The sequence below is a fragment of the Oncorhynchus keta genome, unplaced genomic scaffold (assembly GCF_023373465.1).
Source record: "Oncorhynchus keta strain PuntledgeMale-10-30-2019 unplaced genomic scaffold, Oket_V2 Un_contig_6954_pilon_pilon, whole genome shotgun sequence".
Taxonomy (NCBI): Eukaryota; Metazoa; Chordata; class Actinopteri; order Salmoniformes; family Salmonidae; genus Oncorhynchus; species Oncorhynchus keta.
The window spans coordinates 175,835-194,178 of NW_026289165.1; the positions used below are offsets into that span (position 1 = coordinate 175,835).

An 18,344-nucleotide genomic window follows, 5' to 3' on the forward strand; every position below is an offset into this window, starting at 1 on the left:
ATCATTTCAGATCTACAAGAGTACTGTAACGGGTGATTTGAAATTGAACAGGTCACACTTTCAGGTAGCCAGTTTGGGGGAGGTGCATGCTTGACGTCAGTGTCTAACAGGGAACCAGGATTGCTCTCGTGCTGATCCTCAGCCAAGGTTCTGGAAGTTACCATCAGGTATAATAGACATTCACCAGCCTTGCTCCTTTTCTTCGCCTCAGGAATGTAAGGATGGTATGCTACCTGGAAGGTGTTACCTTTAACCTGTTCCCTCAATCTCAAGTTTCCTAGATGAACCTTGAGGAGCCATTGTGTGCCTACTGCCTATAGACTACAGTGCCTCAACACTGAGGTTGACACGCTCTAATCAGTGAGAAGTGTCCCTGGCTGGCTCTCCTCACTGTTTCTGGGTCAGTCCTCAGCCCTTAGAGAGGGCCCCATCTGAAAGAACCAGAGCGAGAGAGGGTAGGAGGAGAGTGTGTGAGAAAGAGAGAGAGGCAGAGGTATTTATAGAAAAATGGGGCTTCGTGCTACCTTTTCTCACGAAATAATCATTAGAGGACAAAGTGTCCCAGTTTTTGCATGGGTGCTCCGCGACAGCAGCTAGCTTGGGCTGTGGGCCGGCAGATTTTTACCTGCGATGGGGAGCCTGACTTACAGACCGTCTCCTCTCTCTCCCAGCCTCCTTCTCTTCTTTTGCCTCATATCTCTGGTTCTTTGATCCGTGAAAGGGAGACATCAGCCTACTTGTACGCTGATGTGACCTCTTGAGAGGGTTTGGGTTGTAGGTCTTGGTGGGGGTGCTGGAGCTGGAGCTGGGTACAGGAGCCAGAGAGAGGGTTTGGGTTGTAGGTCTTGGTGGGGGTGCTGGAGCTGGAGCTGGGTACAGGAGCCAGAGAGAGGGTTTGGGTTGTAGGTCTTGGTGGGGGTGCTGGAGCTGGAGCTGGGTACAGGAGCCAGAGAGAGGGTTTGGGTTGTAGGACTTGGTGGGGGTGCTGGAGCTGGGTACAGGAGCCAGAGAGAGGGTAAGGGCGTGACTGGGCACCAGAGACGGGGACTTTGGGCCGTTGACTGGACGTGTCCTCGCAAACTTTGACATCTCAGTAGACACCACCAGCGTCAAGATGAGGCGCTTTCTGAGCCGCAAAGGCCGCTTCTCGCTGCGCCAGAGCAAGTCTGGACCTCGCGGTGCCTCCAAGGATTTCTGTAAGTCTTTCATTCATTTTCATTATTCCTCTTATCTGCTTCATCCCTCTCTTCTGAAGAGAGGAGGAGAAGAGACAGAAGAGAACAAAAGGACTAAAGCTGTGTGTGTGTATCTAGGTCGCGGGCTTCAGAAGTATTTCAGATTTGGAGAAGAGAGAAGAAGGCCGTGGGAAATGTAATCTCGACGGTGGGGTTGCGTGTCCTGGTACATCGGAGAAAGAAATGTTTGATTTAACCAATGTACTTTCTCACGGGTCTATATGTCCCAATTTATTTTGACACGTTACTTTAGACTTAGTTGTTTTATAACACAATACATGGAGACTTACAAAGTGAAATATAGAACGACGTGTTCTCACTGTGTTCTGAACTTTTATTCAGATAATCCGGGGCTCGTACATTTTCATAACATCATTTTTTATTTTCCCTGCAAAGTCAGTGTAGAACTATGTAATGATGCCACTGTTGCCAGCTTTTCTCCTTTGAATTGTCTCAAACTGATCTGACCATCCATTTCTTGTTCACTTTAAGAAATCCACATACAATAGGCTACCTTTACACATTGGTACTGAGTGAGAGAAAGAGAGAGAGAAAGAGAGAGTGTGTGTGCGTGAGTGTGTCTTCATGCACTCGTTTCTAAGAGAGAAAGATAGAGACAGAAAGAGAGAGATACAGAAAGAGAAAGAGACAGAGGGCGAAAGAAAGAGAGAGAGAGAGAGAGAGAGAGAGAGAGAGAGAGAGAGAGTGTGTGTGTGTGTCTCTTCATGCACCCCTTCAGAATGAGAGAAAGATTGCCACTTCAATCATTGAAATTGCATAAACTGCCTGCTTTAGTCATGGAACCTATTCATCTTTTCATTAAACATGAATCCTCATAGGATCATCATATGGCCTATTAAATGAATAAGGCTGAGGCTGTAGACTTCAGTGTTAGGAGGTTAACAATCTGGTACAGGAGAGAGTGAGGAGAATGAATGGGTACATCTCAATAATCTAGAGATGTTTCCTCTCCTTGTATCCAGCTTTCCTTCAACTGCACTGATCTGAAACAACTTGACAAGATAAAGCAAGTCATTTTGATAGGCCTCGATCTGCCACTTTGCCTTCAGCTATCGCGTCTGTTCAGATCAGTGCAGATGAGTGTGAGGAGACGAGAATAGGAAGCCATTTTGTGGAGTATTGAGTGGCACCCACTGACTGCAGTATGAGAATGAGGCCAGTGACCAGGGGAGGGCCAGCAGTTCAGAACAGAAAGCTATGACAGACATAGGCTGAGTCCCAACAGTCTAAAACAGCATCATTTGCTCATGTTCTGTCCATCATGATCACTGGTCTTAAAGCAAGTTGATCTGTAAAATCAATATGGTGGAAACGTATTCAGTTTGACGTGTTCTTGACGGAGAGGACAGGTGGGCTCAAAACTATGTGGTGCTAATATTTGATCTCTCGAAACATTGACTATATTTGTTATTGATTGGGTTATTTCTCATTGATTGCTATTATATAATAAAGTCAAGTTTTTTCCAATAGTTGATGTTCCACTCTCGAACCCTCCAAGCGGGGCGTTATACTATGGAGGTATGATAGTGTCTGTTAAAAAGTGATACCATTGTGTTCGACCATTGTGGATGTCCCTTAAGAGCAGAAAAACCTCCTCAACCCATTTCATTCTTGTGACACTTCAGTCTCTGGTTCTCTCGCCCATTCAGATGATGCTTTCCGTCAACAAATGGGCTGTCCTCCAATGAATAATCCAATGAATATCAGTAAGACTTTTAAACTAGTTTCAAGTCCCAGATCTGGGTTCAAATACTTTTAGCGTTTGGTTTAGCCTGCCTGGGGTTCCAGATGGGTAAGGTTTGTAGTTTTGCAACTATTCCATTGGTTCCATTGTGCCAGGCAAGCTCAATCAAGCCCAGATAAAGTATTTCAACCCCAGGTCAGTCAAGTACAGCTACATTGTAGTAGTGTCTTCACTGCCACTTGTCTCCGCCTCTGAGACAAGCAACTGTGAAAAGGGACTACAATGTAGTTAAAGGTAGACTCAGCGATACAAATGTACCATTAGCAGATCAGGACGACTTCCAAAACATCAAAGAGCGCGAAGCAAGAGGCAAATCTCCTCCGCAGTTGTTGTCACGCAGCTATCATGTTGCAGGAGAGTGACGCAAACTCTCGTGAACATGTGCAGATGCTCTGTGGTGTGCATGCTCACAAGTGCAGCCTCTTGCATGGCACTCACTCTCCAGTATCTTTGGTTCTTCACACAGCTGCTCATATCGCTGAGTCTCCATTTAAATGGTATCATAATGTGACATTGCATGACATTGTTATTAAAATAATCTACACTCTTATACCCCAAATACATCAAGGTACCCTGGTTTTACCTGGCTCTGTCTTTGGTGTGTTCAGGTCATCCCAGGTTATCAGACCCTGCTTTGGATCCCTGGTCCAGAGGCAGGTCTGACCGTGGTCTTACCTGGGTCTCCACCAGTGTATTTGGGGAAACCTGGATTCTCATTATAGTCCCTGAATTCCTGCCACGCCTCCTACTGGTGTAAAAACAAATAAGGACCCATGAGGTTTTACCATTCTACCACAGCAGGAGGCGTGCATGTGACTGGGTCTGTAATCTGGTATATTTGGGGATAGTATTTGAGAAAGGCATGGACTCTAGACCCTCGTAATAGCAGTGTTTGTGTTAGAAGTATCCTGGTCCCAGATCTGTTTGTGCTCTTGTCAACTACATTGCTGTCATTGCCAAGTCAAACATGTTCCATAAGGAGTTGTCAAGACAGCAGAAACAGACTGGCACCCAGGCTATGTATAACAGGCTTAAGTAACCAACCCAATCCTGACTACTCTCCAGACCTGACCCTCCCGGCTACCAATCAGAACTGGCCGGAGGAGTTTGGGTTCACTCTGGGGGGCGCGGGCCCCAGCTACATCCTGTCTGTGATTGAGGGCAGCAGTGCCTACCTGGCGGGCCTGCAGCCTGGGGACCAGGTGGTGGACATCGAGGGCCAGGAGGTGTCCTCTCTCAGCACCCAGGCCCTGGTGGCCCTGGCACAGACTCTGAAGACTGTACCCCCCAGCATCGGAGTGGTGTCACGCATAGAACAGGTCTGGAACAGTTGGGAAATCATTTAGGCTTCAGTGATGCAGATAGTGGACATTTGACCTCGGTTTTTCACTAGAGACATTTTTTAAAGGCAGATAGGAGTTGGTTGTGACAGTGTTGTTGCATGTTACCTAAGCCTCAGTGTGATCACTACTACTGATCTGGAACTGTGAGCTGGGTAACACATAAGTCTAGGGCAAAATGACATGTACTTTCAAAACAATCTCCATTACTTTCCATGCAGATAGTTATCAAATAGACAGTTTATTGTCTTCACATCTAATTCTAATCTGACTGTTGCTTCCCCTTTCCTAGATGGAAATCAACCCAGGCCCCGACGGCCGTTTCGGCTTCACCATCGTGGGAGACTGCCCCCTCTTGGTGGATGACTGCCTGCCCAACTCCCCGGCGGGCCGCAGCGGCCTCCGGGCCGGTGACTACGTCATGGAGGTCAACGGGATCTCCGTCAAGCATCACGAAACGGCGGCGGCCATGATCAAGGTGGCACAGGGACGCCCACTGCGTCTGGGCGTGCTCAGTATGAGACGGAGGATCAAGCGCCTCAGCCACAGTATGAGGGAGGTGTCACTGAGCGGGGACAGTATCAGGCAGGACCGTGCACACAAGGCCCTGGAGTTTAACAAGAAGGTGTGAGGGTGGCAGGGGTGTGTGCCTGCATCTTTGTCTTCTGCATCTGTCTCCACCCCTGTGTCTGTTTCCGTCTCCAACTCTGTCTCTGTCTGCGTCTCCATCTGTGGAGGTCTCCACACTCAGAAGCCCACAGAGGTCAACAGCAAGTTGTGTTTATCTTCTTCTTGCAGGTGGAGGAGGTGCTTGGTGATGAGCCAGATGTAAAGGAACAGCTGTTTGGTGTTCTGAAGCAGTACGCAGCCGAGCGGAACGTGGAGAACCTAGCTGAAGCCCTCCCAGACATCTTAATCAATGAGGACCATCAGCAGCTGATTGACAGCGTCAGGTACCAATCAGCTGATTATAACATGCTATCATGCCGCCACTTTGTGGCATTGTGTCATGGTCGGGTCAGACAAGGGCCCGGTTTCCAGATAAGCTTACGAATATTTGAACAATGCATTGTTCCTAAAACGGCCAAAGTTGTCACATGCGTTTCCCAAAACACCACATAGAGAGCACGTTCACTAAGTGCGTCATTAGAAAGAGAATGATTCCACAATACTGACGACAGATCAGCTCCTAGAGAGATATTGTCACCTATGGCTGCAAATATTGAGGCGCTTTAGACTATTCTAATGCTTACCCTACAAGGGAGGGGGGATGTCCGTAAAATGTATATAGGTTCAAAACTTTTTGTGAAACATCACAGCACATTTGAAAAAGATATGGCAAATAGAATATCATATATAGCAAATAGATCCAAATTGAATTCTGTTCAGAGATGGAAGGGTTGAGGGGAACTGAAGGATGGGAATAACAACAAACAAAAGATAACTCATGTAAAATATACTGTGTCTGTAAAATGTATATGTATGTACTATATGAGCTGGAAGTAGAAGCCTAAGTGTTGTCCATTAGTTTACTTAAATTACGGGAGGGGTGGTAGGGTTAGGGGAAAACATATATTATTAAAAATGTACCAGTCAAAAGTTTGGACACACCAACTCATTCAAAACTATGAAATAACACATATGTAATGATGTAGTAACCAACAAAGTGTTTAACAAATCAAAATATATTTTATATTCTTCAAAGTAGCCACCCTTTCCCTTGATGGAAACTTTGCATCCTTTTGGCATTCTCTCAACCAGCTTTACCTGGAATGCTTTTCCAACAGTCTTGAAGGAGTTCCAACATATGCTGAGCACTTGTTGGCTGCTTTTCCTTCACTCTGCGGTCCAACTCATCCCAAACCATCTCAATTGGGTTGAGGTCTGGTAATTGTGGAAGCCAGGTCATCTGATGCAGCACTCAATCAATCTCCTTCTTGGAGCCCTTACACAGCCTGGTGGTGTGTTTTGGGCCATTGCACTATTGAAAAACAAATGATAGTCCCACTAAGCACAAACCAGATGAAATGGCCTATTACTGCAGAATGCTGTGGTAGCCATGCTGGTTAAGTGTGCCTTGAATTCTAAATAAATCATAGACAGTGTCACCAGCAAAGCACCATCACACCTCCTCCTCCTCCATGCTTCACGGTGGGAACCACACATGCGAAGATCATCCGTTCACCTACTCTGCGTCCCATAAAGACACGGTGGTTGGAACCAAAAATCTCAAATTTGAGCTCATCAGACCAAAGGACAGATTTCCACCGGTCTAATGTCCATTGCTCATTCTTGGCCCAAACAAGTCTCTTCTTCTTATTGGTGTCCTTTAGTAGTTTTTGTTGTTGCAGCAATTCGACCATGAAGGTTTGATTCTTCTCTGAACAGTTGATGTTCAGATTTGTCTGTTACTTGAGCTCTGTGAAGCATTTGTTTGGGCTGCAATTTTTGAGGCTGGTAACTCTAATGAACTTATCCTCTGTAGCAGAGTTAATTCTGGGTCTTCCGTTCACTGTGGTGGTCATCATGAGGGCCATTTTCAAGCGCTTGATGGTTTTTGCGACTGCACTTGATGGTTTTTGCGACTGCACTTGAAGAGACTTTCAAAGTTCTTGAAATGTTCCTCATTGACTGATCTTCATGTCTTAAAATAATAATGGGCTGTAATTTCTTTTTGCTTATTTGAGCTGTTCTTGCCATAATATGGACTTGATCTTTTACCAAATAGGGATTATTTCTGTATACCTCCCCTACCTTGTCTCAACACAACTGATTGGCTCAAACTCATTAAGAAGGAAATACATTTCACAAATGAACTTTTAACAAGGCACACCTGTTAATTGAAATGCATTCCAGGTAACTACCTCATGAAGCTGGTTGAGAGAAGAGTGTGCAAAGCTGTCATCAAGGCTAAATATTGCTACTTTGAAGAATCTACATTTTTGAGTAAAGCCAGACTGCCTATGTATGAGGATGACTCAACACAATACAAGTCAGCTACTACAGTGACTGAAATGACTGCAACACTCAACAAAGAGCTGCAGTTAGTTTCAGAGTGGGTGGCAAGGGATAGGATATTCCTAAAAGTCAAATCATTGTATTTGGAACCAAACACTCACTAAACCCTAAACCTCAACTAAATCTTGTAATAAATCATGTGGAAACTGAGCAGGTTGAGATGACTAAACTGCTTGGAGAAACCCTAGATTGTAAACTGTCATGGTCAAAACATATTGATGCAGTAGTAGCTAAGATGGGGAGAAGTCTGTTTATAATAAAGCGATGCTCCGCCTTCTTAACAACAATATCAACAAGGCAGGTCCTAAAAGCCCTGGTTCTGTCGCACCTTGACTACTGTTCAGTTGTGTGGTCAGGTGCCTTTGCAATTGCAAATTGCAATTGCCTCAGATAATATGCATGTCAATCTCTCCTGGCTGAAAGTGGAGGATAGATTGACTTCATCACTACCTCGGATACCCACAACAGCTCCGACACCCATGCATACCCCACAAGATATGCCACATGATCTCGCCATCACGGTTGACAACTCCATTGTGTCCTCCTCCCAGAGCGCTAAGAACCTTGGCGTGATCCTGGACAACACCCTGTCGTTCTCAACTAACATCAAGGCGGTGGCCCGTTCCTGTAGGTTCATGCTCTACAACATCCGCAGAGTACGACCCTGCCTCACACAGGAAGCGGCGCAGGTCCTAATCCAGGCACTTGTCATCTCCCGTCTGGATTACTGCAACTCGCTGTTGGCTGGGCTCCCTGCCTGTGCCATTAAACCCCTACAACTCATCCAGAACGCCGCAGCCTGTCTGGTGTTCAACCTTCCCAAGTTCTCTCACGTCACCCCGCTCCTCCGCTCTCTCCACTGGCTTCCAGTTGAAGCTCGCATCCGCTACAAGACCATGGTGCTTGCCTACGGAGCTGTGAGGGGAACGGCACCTCAGTACCTCCAGGCTCTGATCAGGCCCTACACCCAAACAAGGGCACTGCGTTCATCCACCTCTGGCCTGCTCGCCTCCCTACCACTGAGGAAGTACAGTTCCCGCTCAGCCCAGTCAAAACTGTTCGCTGCTCTGGCCCCCCAATGGTGGAACAAACTCCCTCACGACGCCAGGACAGCGGAGTCAATCACCACCTTCCGGAGACACCTGAAACCCCACCTCTTTAAGGAATACCTAGGATAGGATAAGTAATCCTTCCCACCCCCCTTTAAGATTTAGATGCACTATTGTAAAGTGACTGTTCTACTGGATGTCATAAGGTGAATGCACCAATTTGTAAGTCGCTCTGGATAAGAGCGTCTGCTAAATGACTTAAATGTAAATGTAAATGTACAAGAGGTCTCTTTCCAATCCCCAAGTCCAGAACAGACTATGGGAGGCACATAGTACTACATAGAGTCATGACTACATGGAACTCTATTCCACATCAAGTAACTGACGCAAGCAGTAAAATTACATTTTAAAAACACCTTATGGAACAGCAGGGACTGAGAAGCAGCACAATACTGGCACAGACATGCGCATGCACTCACGCACACACACACACACACACACACACACACACACACACACACACACACACACACACACACACACACACACACACACACACACACACACACACACACACACACACACACACACACACACACACACACACACACACACACACACACACACACACACACACACACACACACACACACACAAACACTTACTTACTTACTTGCTTACTTACTTATTAATATGTATATGTGGTGGAGTAGGGGCCCGAGGGCACACAGAGATCTGTGAATGTATTGTAATGTTTTTAAAATGGTATAAACTGCCTTAATTTTCCTGGACCGCAAGGAAGAGTAGCTGCTGCTTTGGCAGCTAATGGGGATCCATAATAAATACAAATAGCTGGTAGAGAAAATGCCAAGCGTGTGCAAAGCTGTCATGAAGGCAAAGGGTGGCTACTTTGAAGAATCTAAAATATATTTTGATTTGTTTAACTCTTTTTTGGTTGCTATATGATTCCATATGTGTTATGTCATAGTTTTGATGTACTCAATTATTAAACTACAATGTAGAAAATAGTAAAAATAAAGAAAAACAGTTGAATGAGTTGGTGTGTCCAAACTATTGACTGGTACTGTTTATATTTAAAATAATATATATATTTATCTAAAAATATATAAGGTGGATTAGAAATGATGCAGACAATTACATTGATAGAAGCTACAATATATATGCAATATTAAAACTGATCCACCCCCTAAAAAAACCAAATGCACGCACACACAATCTCTTTGAGAGTCATATAGGTCTCTGAGTCACATCCTGTCGTAGTGACAAGCGACTCTTCTCCCTGATGGGTTTTTTAAGGAGCTGCCAAGCATCACAAAGCACAAACACCTTTGAGCACAACAGATTCAAACAAACTTCCTTATCACACCCACCCACCCATAGCAAAATATACAACAAAGACTACCAGTGACAGTATCATTGGTACAGACTCATACACAGTGGTGGACAGATATTCAGTTACAGCGACCTTCAAACAATCTGATATAATCAGGACAGCATATTCATATTTTAGTGTGCGTGAACAGCCTTGGTGTCAGACCTGAGTTTGAAGATGCAGTTTGTGTTAGTATTTATGTGTGATATGATTAGTGCTTTGATATTGGATAGGTTTCATCAAGGTTGCTCACTGGGAAGGCTCAGACATGTGAAATGCTATGATGTCCATATACATACTGTATATAATGTTTATGATCTATGGTAAAATATTAGTTTCATCACATGGTGTAGTATTCCTAATTGCCCTCAAGGGGACTAATACCGTTGTATTGAATTGAATGGAACCTGATTGAGTTGCACATTTTTATTTGTATGTTTTCATACTATTGTGAGAACATATGGAGCAGTCCTGGAAAACGAAACCCTTTGAGCAATCCATAATTCACCTTGTCCATTTAGATTGATCGGTTCAGTTCAGCTCACCTGGATGACTTACTGTGCATTGGATCAGAACAATTGATTTTACCCACAGGGGGAGCTTTGAATGTTCATTGTAATTAATCATATTCAAGTGGTCTACCAATACCCTTTGTGTTTTAGTGTTCTACTACACAGAAATGAGCTTGGGGAGAGTCGAATAGACCTTAGTGTGTTTAATCGACCAGGACCAGTAAGTGTGCTGATGTAGGATTAGTTTAGCCTTTTAGATCATATTGAATAGAATTATATGGACAGGGGGGGACCTGATTCTAGATCAGAACTCCTACTCAGAGATGCTTTATAAATACAGGCCCTGGCTGAGGTATTAATCGATATGGTAGTCTTCAACAACAATAGGTCTGCATTGGAGGAACAAGAGCAATTTAATTGCATAACAATCAATATTTCATAGAAAAACTGCTTTCCTCATACTTTTTCCTCAGAATGGTGGCAGGAACAGAATCAGTTATGTGGTGAAGCTCAATGACTTTGATCAGATGTCACCAGTGGGCTGTCTCGTGGTGAGGACTGCCTGTTTGAAATCCTCCTCAGGCTGGAGATGTCAGTTTGGTTTGCATACTCCATGGTAACATCCCAAATGGCGCCCTGTTCCCTATAAGGTGCACTACTTTTGACCAGGCTCTTCTCTAAACTAGTGCACTATGTAGGTAATAGGATGGCATTTGGGGACACAGCCCATTTATCCCTCCGGTACAGAGGAAAACTGTCAAAGTCCCCAGGGAATATCACGTTTCTTTCTTCTCAGCATTGATAGCGAAGTAGAAAATAAAAACACTTTTGTGTGCGCAGGCACTTTCTGTGTGTCTGAGAGACTTATACACACACACACACACACACACACACACACACACACATTTTTTGCATCTCATTGTTGATTATGATCATTTTTTCAGTCCCTATGCAGCTCTTAGCTTCTCTGCAGGCACTTTGCTGTTGGTGGTAGAGAGATGCACACGCAATCACTCTCACATCTGCTGCATCTGCACACTGCAGTGACAGGCTTTGGACACACACACACACACACACACACACACACACACACACACACACACACACACACACACACACACACACACACACACACACACACACACACACACACACACACACACACACACACACACACACACACACACACACACACACACACACACACACACACACACACACACACACACACACACACACACACACACACACACACACACACACACACACACACACACACACACACACACACACAGTTCCTTCCTCTGGTTTGGATTTATAAACCCTGCAGAAAGCGATGCTGCTGATGATGACCTGCTTCAGGTGAGTACTGCTGCCTAGTGATCTGAGTGATGTCAGTACTGTGATTTGGGCAGGTGTTGTGAAATAGACAGTTATGCAGGTGTTGTGTACACCATAAGATACAGTAGAGGGGTGGCAGGTAGCCTAGCGGTTAGAGCATTGGGCCGGTTGCTCGTTCGAAAACCTGAGCCGACAAGGTGAAAAATCTGTCTACGTGCCCTTGAGCAAGGCACTTTATGCTAATTTGATCCAGGGGCGCTGTACTATTATTAGTGACCCTGTTAAACACATTTCACTGCATCTGTCTAGTGTATGTGACAATAAAACATATATTTATTTTTATAGTGTGGGTAGGATTTTGGTTTGTTTGACTAAGCCTTTGGCCAGTTTGATTAGTTTTGTGTTCCTATCATCTTCCTGTACTTGATAATGCCCTGAGGCCAGTTGTGATGGTGAAATGTCATAGAGTTTGGAGTTTAGAAGATAGCTGCTATTTGTCAACAACTGTACTATTGATGGTTGGTAGAGAGGACTGTTTTGTCAGAACACAATGGTACTAATACTTAGTTGATAGCTACTGTAGGCTTCCAACGGTAGGGGTTCTAGTTTACGTGTTATCAATTGTCAAAATAAATGAATGTCCTGGCTTGGGCGTTGTTTGTTTCTCAATGGGCGTTGTTTGTTGCTTTCTGCTTCTTATACATTTTGTGCAGTGACGATGTGTTTCTCTCACCATCAAGGAATATTCCTAGCTCACTCTCATCCACTTCAAAAACAGAAGGCTCATATTATTATTCCATAACCAGTGTTGACTGGAGACTGGAGAGAGTTTAGTCTGCTCCCTCCCTCAGTGGGAGGGGAGGTAAGAGGTAATGTAACATAATGTGACAGATAAGATAATGTAGTTTGGGTCTCATTTGTATGTGTCACAGCAGAATCTTACTCCCAAAAACTTCTCTCTTCTCTGCCCTCATCAGGAGCGTTTTGTAGGATTTGGGGCTTAGCCCAAAGCCAGTAGGGATGTCCGGAGGCGTTCTCCCCCAGCCAAAAAAAATAAAGGTATTTCAACAGCCAAATGCATTAATTTGGTGCACTTTGAGATGAACATTGAGAGATTAGAACATTGAGAGATTTAATTTATTATGGATCCCCATTAGCTGCTGCCAAGGCAGCAACTCTTCCTTGGGTCCAGAAACAGATAACTTGCACCTTCCCACCTCCCACAGCAGACACTGCCCGTACTCAATTACAAATCTACTGTGTCTCTACTCTGGAACACTCTCTACTCTCTTCTCTGGACCAAATACATCTACAATGTATTGCCAAAAACCTCCATACCACTCAACAACTTCAAACAGACTCTGGCCTGTCCAATTAGCCAAACTGATTAAAGAATCCCACAGTACCCAATCTCTCTCACTCACACAAGCACGCACGCACGCACGCACGCTGTGCAGTAATTAGAATCCATAGAGCAGCTTCAAGTTCTTATGGGCAGGTGGGATGTTTAGCATACCACCTAGCCAACATCCTGTGAAATTTCAGAGCGTGAAATTCAAACTGCAGAATTATAAATATTTAACTTTCATAAAATCACAAGTGTAATACATCAAAATAAAGCTGAACTTTTTGTTAATCCAGCCGCTGTGTCAGATTTTCAAAGGCTTTACGGCGAAAGCAAACCATGTGATTAGCTGAGGACAGCGCCCCGCACACAAAACCATGAAAAACATTTCAACCAGGCAGGTGCGACACGAAAGTCAGAAATAGTGATATAATAACTGCCTTACCTTTGATGATCTTCTTCTGTTGGCACTCCAAAAGGTCCCAGTTACATCACAAATGGTCCTTTTGTTCGATAATGTCATTCTCTATATCCATAAAAACTCAGTTTAGCTGGCGCGCTTCAGTCAATAATCCACCCAGTTTCCCTCCATCAAAATGCATACAAAATAAATCCCAAACGTTGCTAATAAACTTTTCCAATCAAGTCAAACAAAGTTTATAGTCAAACCTTAGGTACCCTAATACGTAAATAAACAATAAAATTTAAGACGGAGAATCGTTATTGTCTTTAGCGGAGAAAAATACCAAAGAACGTACTCTCTTCCACGCGCTTGGAAACACTACAGCCAAAATAGGAGCCACCTAGAAAACTCATTTTTCCAAAAACCAGCCTGAAACTCTTTCTAAAGACTGTTGACATTTAGTGGAAGCCCTAGGAACTGCAATCAGGGAGGACTTTGCCTTCTAATAAAAGAGACCGCCATTGAAAATAGTGGTAGGCTGAAGTATTTTTTGGGGGGGATGGTTTGTCCTTGGGGTTTCGCCTGCCATATCAGTTCTGTTATACTCACAGACATTATTTTAACAGTTATAGAAACTTTAGAGTGTATTCCATCCAGCTCTACCAATTATATGCGTATCATAGCTTCTGGGCCTGAGTAACAGGCAGTTTACTTTGGGTATGCTTTTCATCCGGCCGTGAAAATACTGCCCCCTACCCAAGAGAGGTTAAGTGATACAGTCCATTGTGTGCTCACCCCTCCTCTGCCGCTCTCTATCATTTTCTCAATGTCGTCTGCCCTCTTCTGTTGCTGTATCTTAGTCTTTTATGTTACTGTGTCTTGTCTACCCTCCTCTCTTTTCCTGTCCTAGTTGTAAAAAAATGTTTTAATAGTCATTTCAGTGGCTTTTTCACCTAACCTGCAAATTCTTTGTAAACCATGTTTTACATTTTCATTGTTTGTATTTCACCTGTTTTAATTTGTGCAAATAAATCATCTACAGAGCAGCTTGAAGTGATACAGTCTACTGTGTGCTCAACCCACCTCTGTTCTCGCTCCATCTGTGCTCTTCTGTCACTTAAAGATGCTGAGCACTAATGTTAGCTTACTAGCATTAGCCAACCCTTCTGCTGAGGGAGACTAGCTAGTTAGCTACCACCAACCCTGCACAAACCTGTGGCTAACTCAGCTGCTATTGCTGAACTTCGACTTTCTGGCTGTTCTGCCCCCTCCACATCATTCACTGCTGCCTGCTTGTGCTCAACCTGCTTGCTTCTTTTTGCCTCTCTTTCGGAAGATGTTCCATATTGGCTCTGTGCTATGCTACAGACTCTGACTCTGAGTAACAGGCGTTTTGCTGAGTGATGACATTGTCGTGACTTTACTTTCATTGATCTGATGACTGTTATTTATTTAATCCACTAACTACGTTTAATTGTTACCCGAATAAATTAATAATTTAATGACTGACTCATTATGAATTTGGGGCATCATGGAAGAGGTTGTTTAAAGAGTTTCCATCTCCTGAATTAAACTCCATAAGGTATATATTACATCGATAAACAGTCATCTTATTTATCATTACCTTGTATCATATCATCATTCTGAACAGTCGTAACCTCATGCTTCTGCAAAAAAAACAGCCGTACTTATGATTCAGTACGACACAAATTGGTTTCATTATTTATTTACTAGCTAACTAAATACTTACACAGAATAAACATATACACTAACACACAATATAGTTTTTACACAACGACATGGAGAAGGAGAGAGGAAAAGACACTTATCGTCAATACATTTTCAGAACTATTCTCACAGTAATCATATAGTTTGCACATGAACCGCCACCCGTTTGGAATAAGAAATCAAGAATGTATTTACGTTTGGGTGCCTTTGTTCATCGTGTTCTCCTGAACAGAACTGCAGAGTTCACTCTGATCCATTCTCTCCTGAAGCTGCTTATTTGAAGATAAGAGTCAGCCGTGCTGATGGTTCCAGTGGGATGATGAGAGTAGTGTACTACGGTGATTTGACAAGAGTAGGAGGATGGTTTGACTCAGGACAGCTAATCAGCTGTACCAGTGAATGTCTGAGAGGGGAGTTTGTTTTCCTCTTCGTGTTGATAGTCAGGATATGGACACAATGGACATGAGCTGCAGCTTGCAGTCTCTCTGGTCTAAAGGAAGGTGAGTTTATTTCTTCATCTCTTGTTGAGGTTCAAAGTTCCAACCATTTCAAACATGTAGCTACTGCCTCACATTTCCTGGTCTAATGTTAATTTCTGTGGGCAATCCTTTTATGCACTCTCGTCAAAAGGGGATGGTTCCATCAGTCTGACACGCTCTCCGACCTAACTCGGGGCATGGCTACTTACTTATGCACAGTTTATAGGAGATAGATTCTCTCATACCTCCGAACACACACATTCCTATCTTAACAAAAATACTTTAATATGTTTTCATATTATATGCACAACGTTAAGGATGGAGACTTCATGCTGTAGTGTAAATACTTTTCAAGTTATAGTATTTATTTTATACCAGTTTTAATGACATCACAAAATAAAAAACAATATGACATTAGTTTCTATAGCTCCCCACTGACCATTCTCCACATTGTTATGTGAGAAATATTGTTCGTGTCCTGGGGGGTCAAGGGACGAGAGCGGTCCACTGCATTGAGGTACTTTTTGCAGTGCCTGATACTGTCTAGCGCAGTATATTGTATTGTTTATTTTTGTAATTACAATCTGCCAGTAAAACTTTAAAAATGTTATACTGCATAACGCAAGTGGCGTGTAGTTATGGAAACTCATATCAGACTGAAATGAGACAAACATATTTTGTTTTAACATTAAGTGACTCTCATTGCCCATAATCCCTTTATTCATTAGGTGTTAGTCAGAGAGCTGTGACCCAGTCTGTAATTGGCAGACACAGACCTGGGCAGGCACAGACCTGGGCAGACACAGACCTGGGCAGACACAGACCTGGGCAGGCACAGACCTGGACAGACACAGACCTGGGCAGGCACAGACCTGGGCAGACACAGACCTGGGCAGACACAGAACTTGGCAGGCACTGACCTGGGCAGCCACAGACCTGGGCCGACACAGACCTGGACATACACAGACCTGGGCAGAGGCACAGACCTGGGCAGACACAGACCTGGGCAGACACAGACCTGGGCAGACACAGACCTGGGCAGACACAGACCTGGACAGACACAGACCTGGACAGACACAGACCTGGGCAGACACAGACCTGGGCAGACACAGACCTGGGCCGACACAGACCTGGGTAGACACAGACCTGGGCAGAGATTGTCTTGTTCCCTGTCTTGTCATGATATAATAATTACTTTTCCTGTGTTTGTGACTCTGTCTGCACTCTGTAAGATTTACTGGTTGTTGTTAACCAGATAGATGGAAAATAACATTGTATATTTACCTTAAAAAGGGACAAGAAAATATGATTGATTTTGTTTAGTTGACAACTAAAATGTGTGCTTGTCACACCCTGACCTGTTTCACCTGTCCTTGTTATTATCTCCAACCCCTCCAGGTGTTTCTTGTTTTCAATTTTGTTTTTTTGAATTGTTACCCCTTACCTCTCCTCTTCTCGGCTTTTGAACCCCTTCAGGGGGCCACCATTTTTTCCAAGTCGGACCTTCGGAATGCCTACCACCTGGTTTGGATATGCGAAGGGGATGAGAGGAAGACAGCCTTCAACACAGCCAGCGGACATCATGAGTATCAGGTAATGCCGTTTGGACTCACCAACGCCCCCGCTGTTTTTCAGGCTTTGGTAAACAATGTGCTCCAGGACACGCTCAACGGTTTTGTGTTCGTCTACCTTGACGACATCCTGTTTTTTCCCGGTCTTACCCATGAACTTGTTCTTCATGTCAGGCAGGTCCTTCAGCGCCTCCTGGAGAACCAACTGTTCGTGAAAGCTGAGAAGTGTGTGTTCCACCGCTCTACAATCACTTTTCTGGGATATGTCATTGCTGAGGGTAATGTCCAGATGGATCCTGGAAAGGTGAAAGCAGTGGTGGATTGGCCTCAACCAGCGTCCAGGGTGCAGTTGTAACATGTCCTAGGATTCTACCAAAGTACTGTTCAAATGGTCTCCTACTGTCAACAAAGCCTTTGTGGACCTGAAGCATCGGTTCACAACAGCACCCATCCTCATCCATCCGGACCCGCCGCATCAATTTGTGGTTGAGGTGGATGCAGCTGATGTTGGAGTAGGGGCCATCCTGTCCCAGCGATATGTACAGGACCAAAAGCTCATTTTGGTCCTGTGCAGATCGGGCTCATTCCTCCAGACTAAACTGTCATCCTGGTTCCCACCCTACCCTAGCCTTCCTTTGACAATGTTTCTGGAGGCCCACAATGGTTCCTGACGTCTTTGCCTTCGTCACCGCATGCACGATGTGCGCCAAGAACAAGACTCCACGGCAAGCTCCTTCTGGCCTTCTTCGGCCACTACCATCGTCCCTGGTCCTATATCTCTCTGGGCTTTGTCACTGGGCTTCCCCCGTCTGATGGCAACACCGTCACTCTGACAGTGGTGGATCGGTTTTCTAAGGTCGCTCATTACAACCCTCTCCCTAAACTACCCTCTGCCAAGGAAACGGCCCATCTCATGGTGCATCACGTCTTCTGGATCCATGGTCTCCCGGTGGATATGGTTTCCGACCAGGGTCCTCAATTCTCATCTGAGTTTTGGAAGGCATTCTGCACCCTTATTGGGGTATCAGCCAGGCTGTCCTCTGGATTCCATCCCCAATCAAATGGCCAGTCGGAGCGAGCTAATCAGGACCTGGAGACCACCTTAAGATGCCTGGTTGCAACCAACCCCACTACCTGGGGCCGTCAACTGGTCTGGGTGGAGTAT

At 44.5% G+C, this 18,344-nt stretch overlaps 1 protein-coding gene across 6 annotated transcripts in view; it reads left to right on the forward strand.

The window, feature by feature from the left end:
* The first annotated feature begins 567 nt into the window (after window positions 1-567).
* The window catches only part of grid2ipa (glutamate receptor, ionotropic, delta 2 (Grid2) interacting protein, a), a 58,787-nt gene continuing 41,010 nt past the window's right edge, over window positions 568-18,344 (forward strand). For 2 of the 6 annotated variants that reach the window (XM_052511515.1, XM_052511513.1), the window contains exons 1-5: window positions 572-1,196; window positions 2,906-2,962; window positions 4,066-4,319; window positions 4,633-4,965; window positions 5,139-5,293. In XM_052511515.1, coding sequence (XP_052367475.1) covers window positions 1,115-1,196; window positions 2,906-2,962; window positions 4,066-4,319; window positions 4,633-4,965; window positions 5,139-5,293 — 881 coding nt within the window. In that variant the 5' untranslated portion in view covers window positions 572-1,114. Of the gene's footprint in view, window positions 1,197-2,726; window positions 2,775-2,905; window positions 2,963-4,065; window positions 4,320-4,632; window positions 4,966-5,138; window positions 5,294-18,344 lie in introns of all 6 variants that reach the window. The other 4 variants (XM_052511517.1, XM_052511512.1, XM_052511516.1 and 1 more) reach the window with 4 other exon arrangements.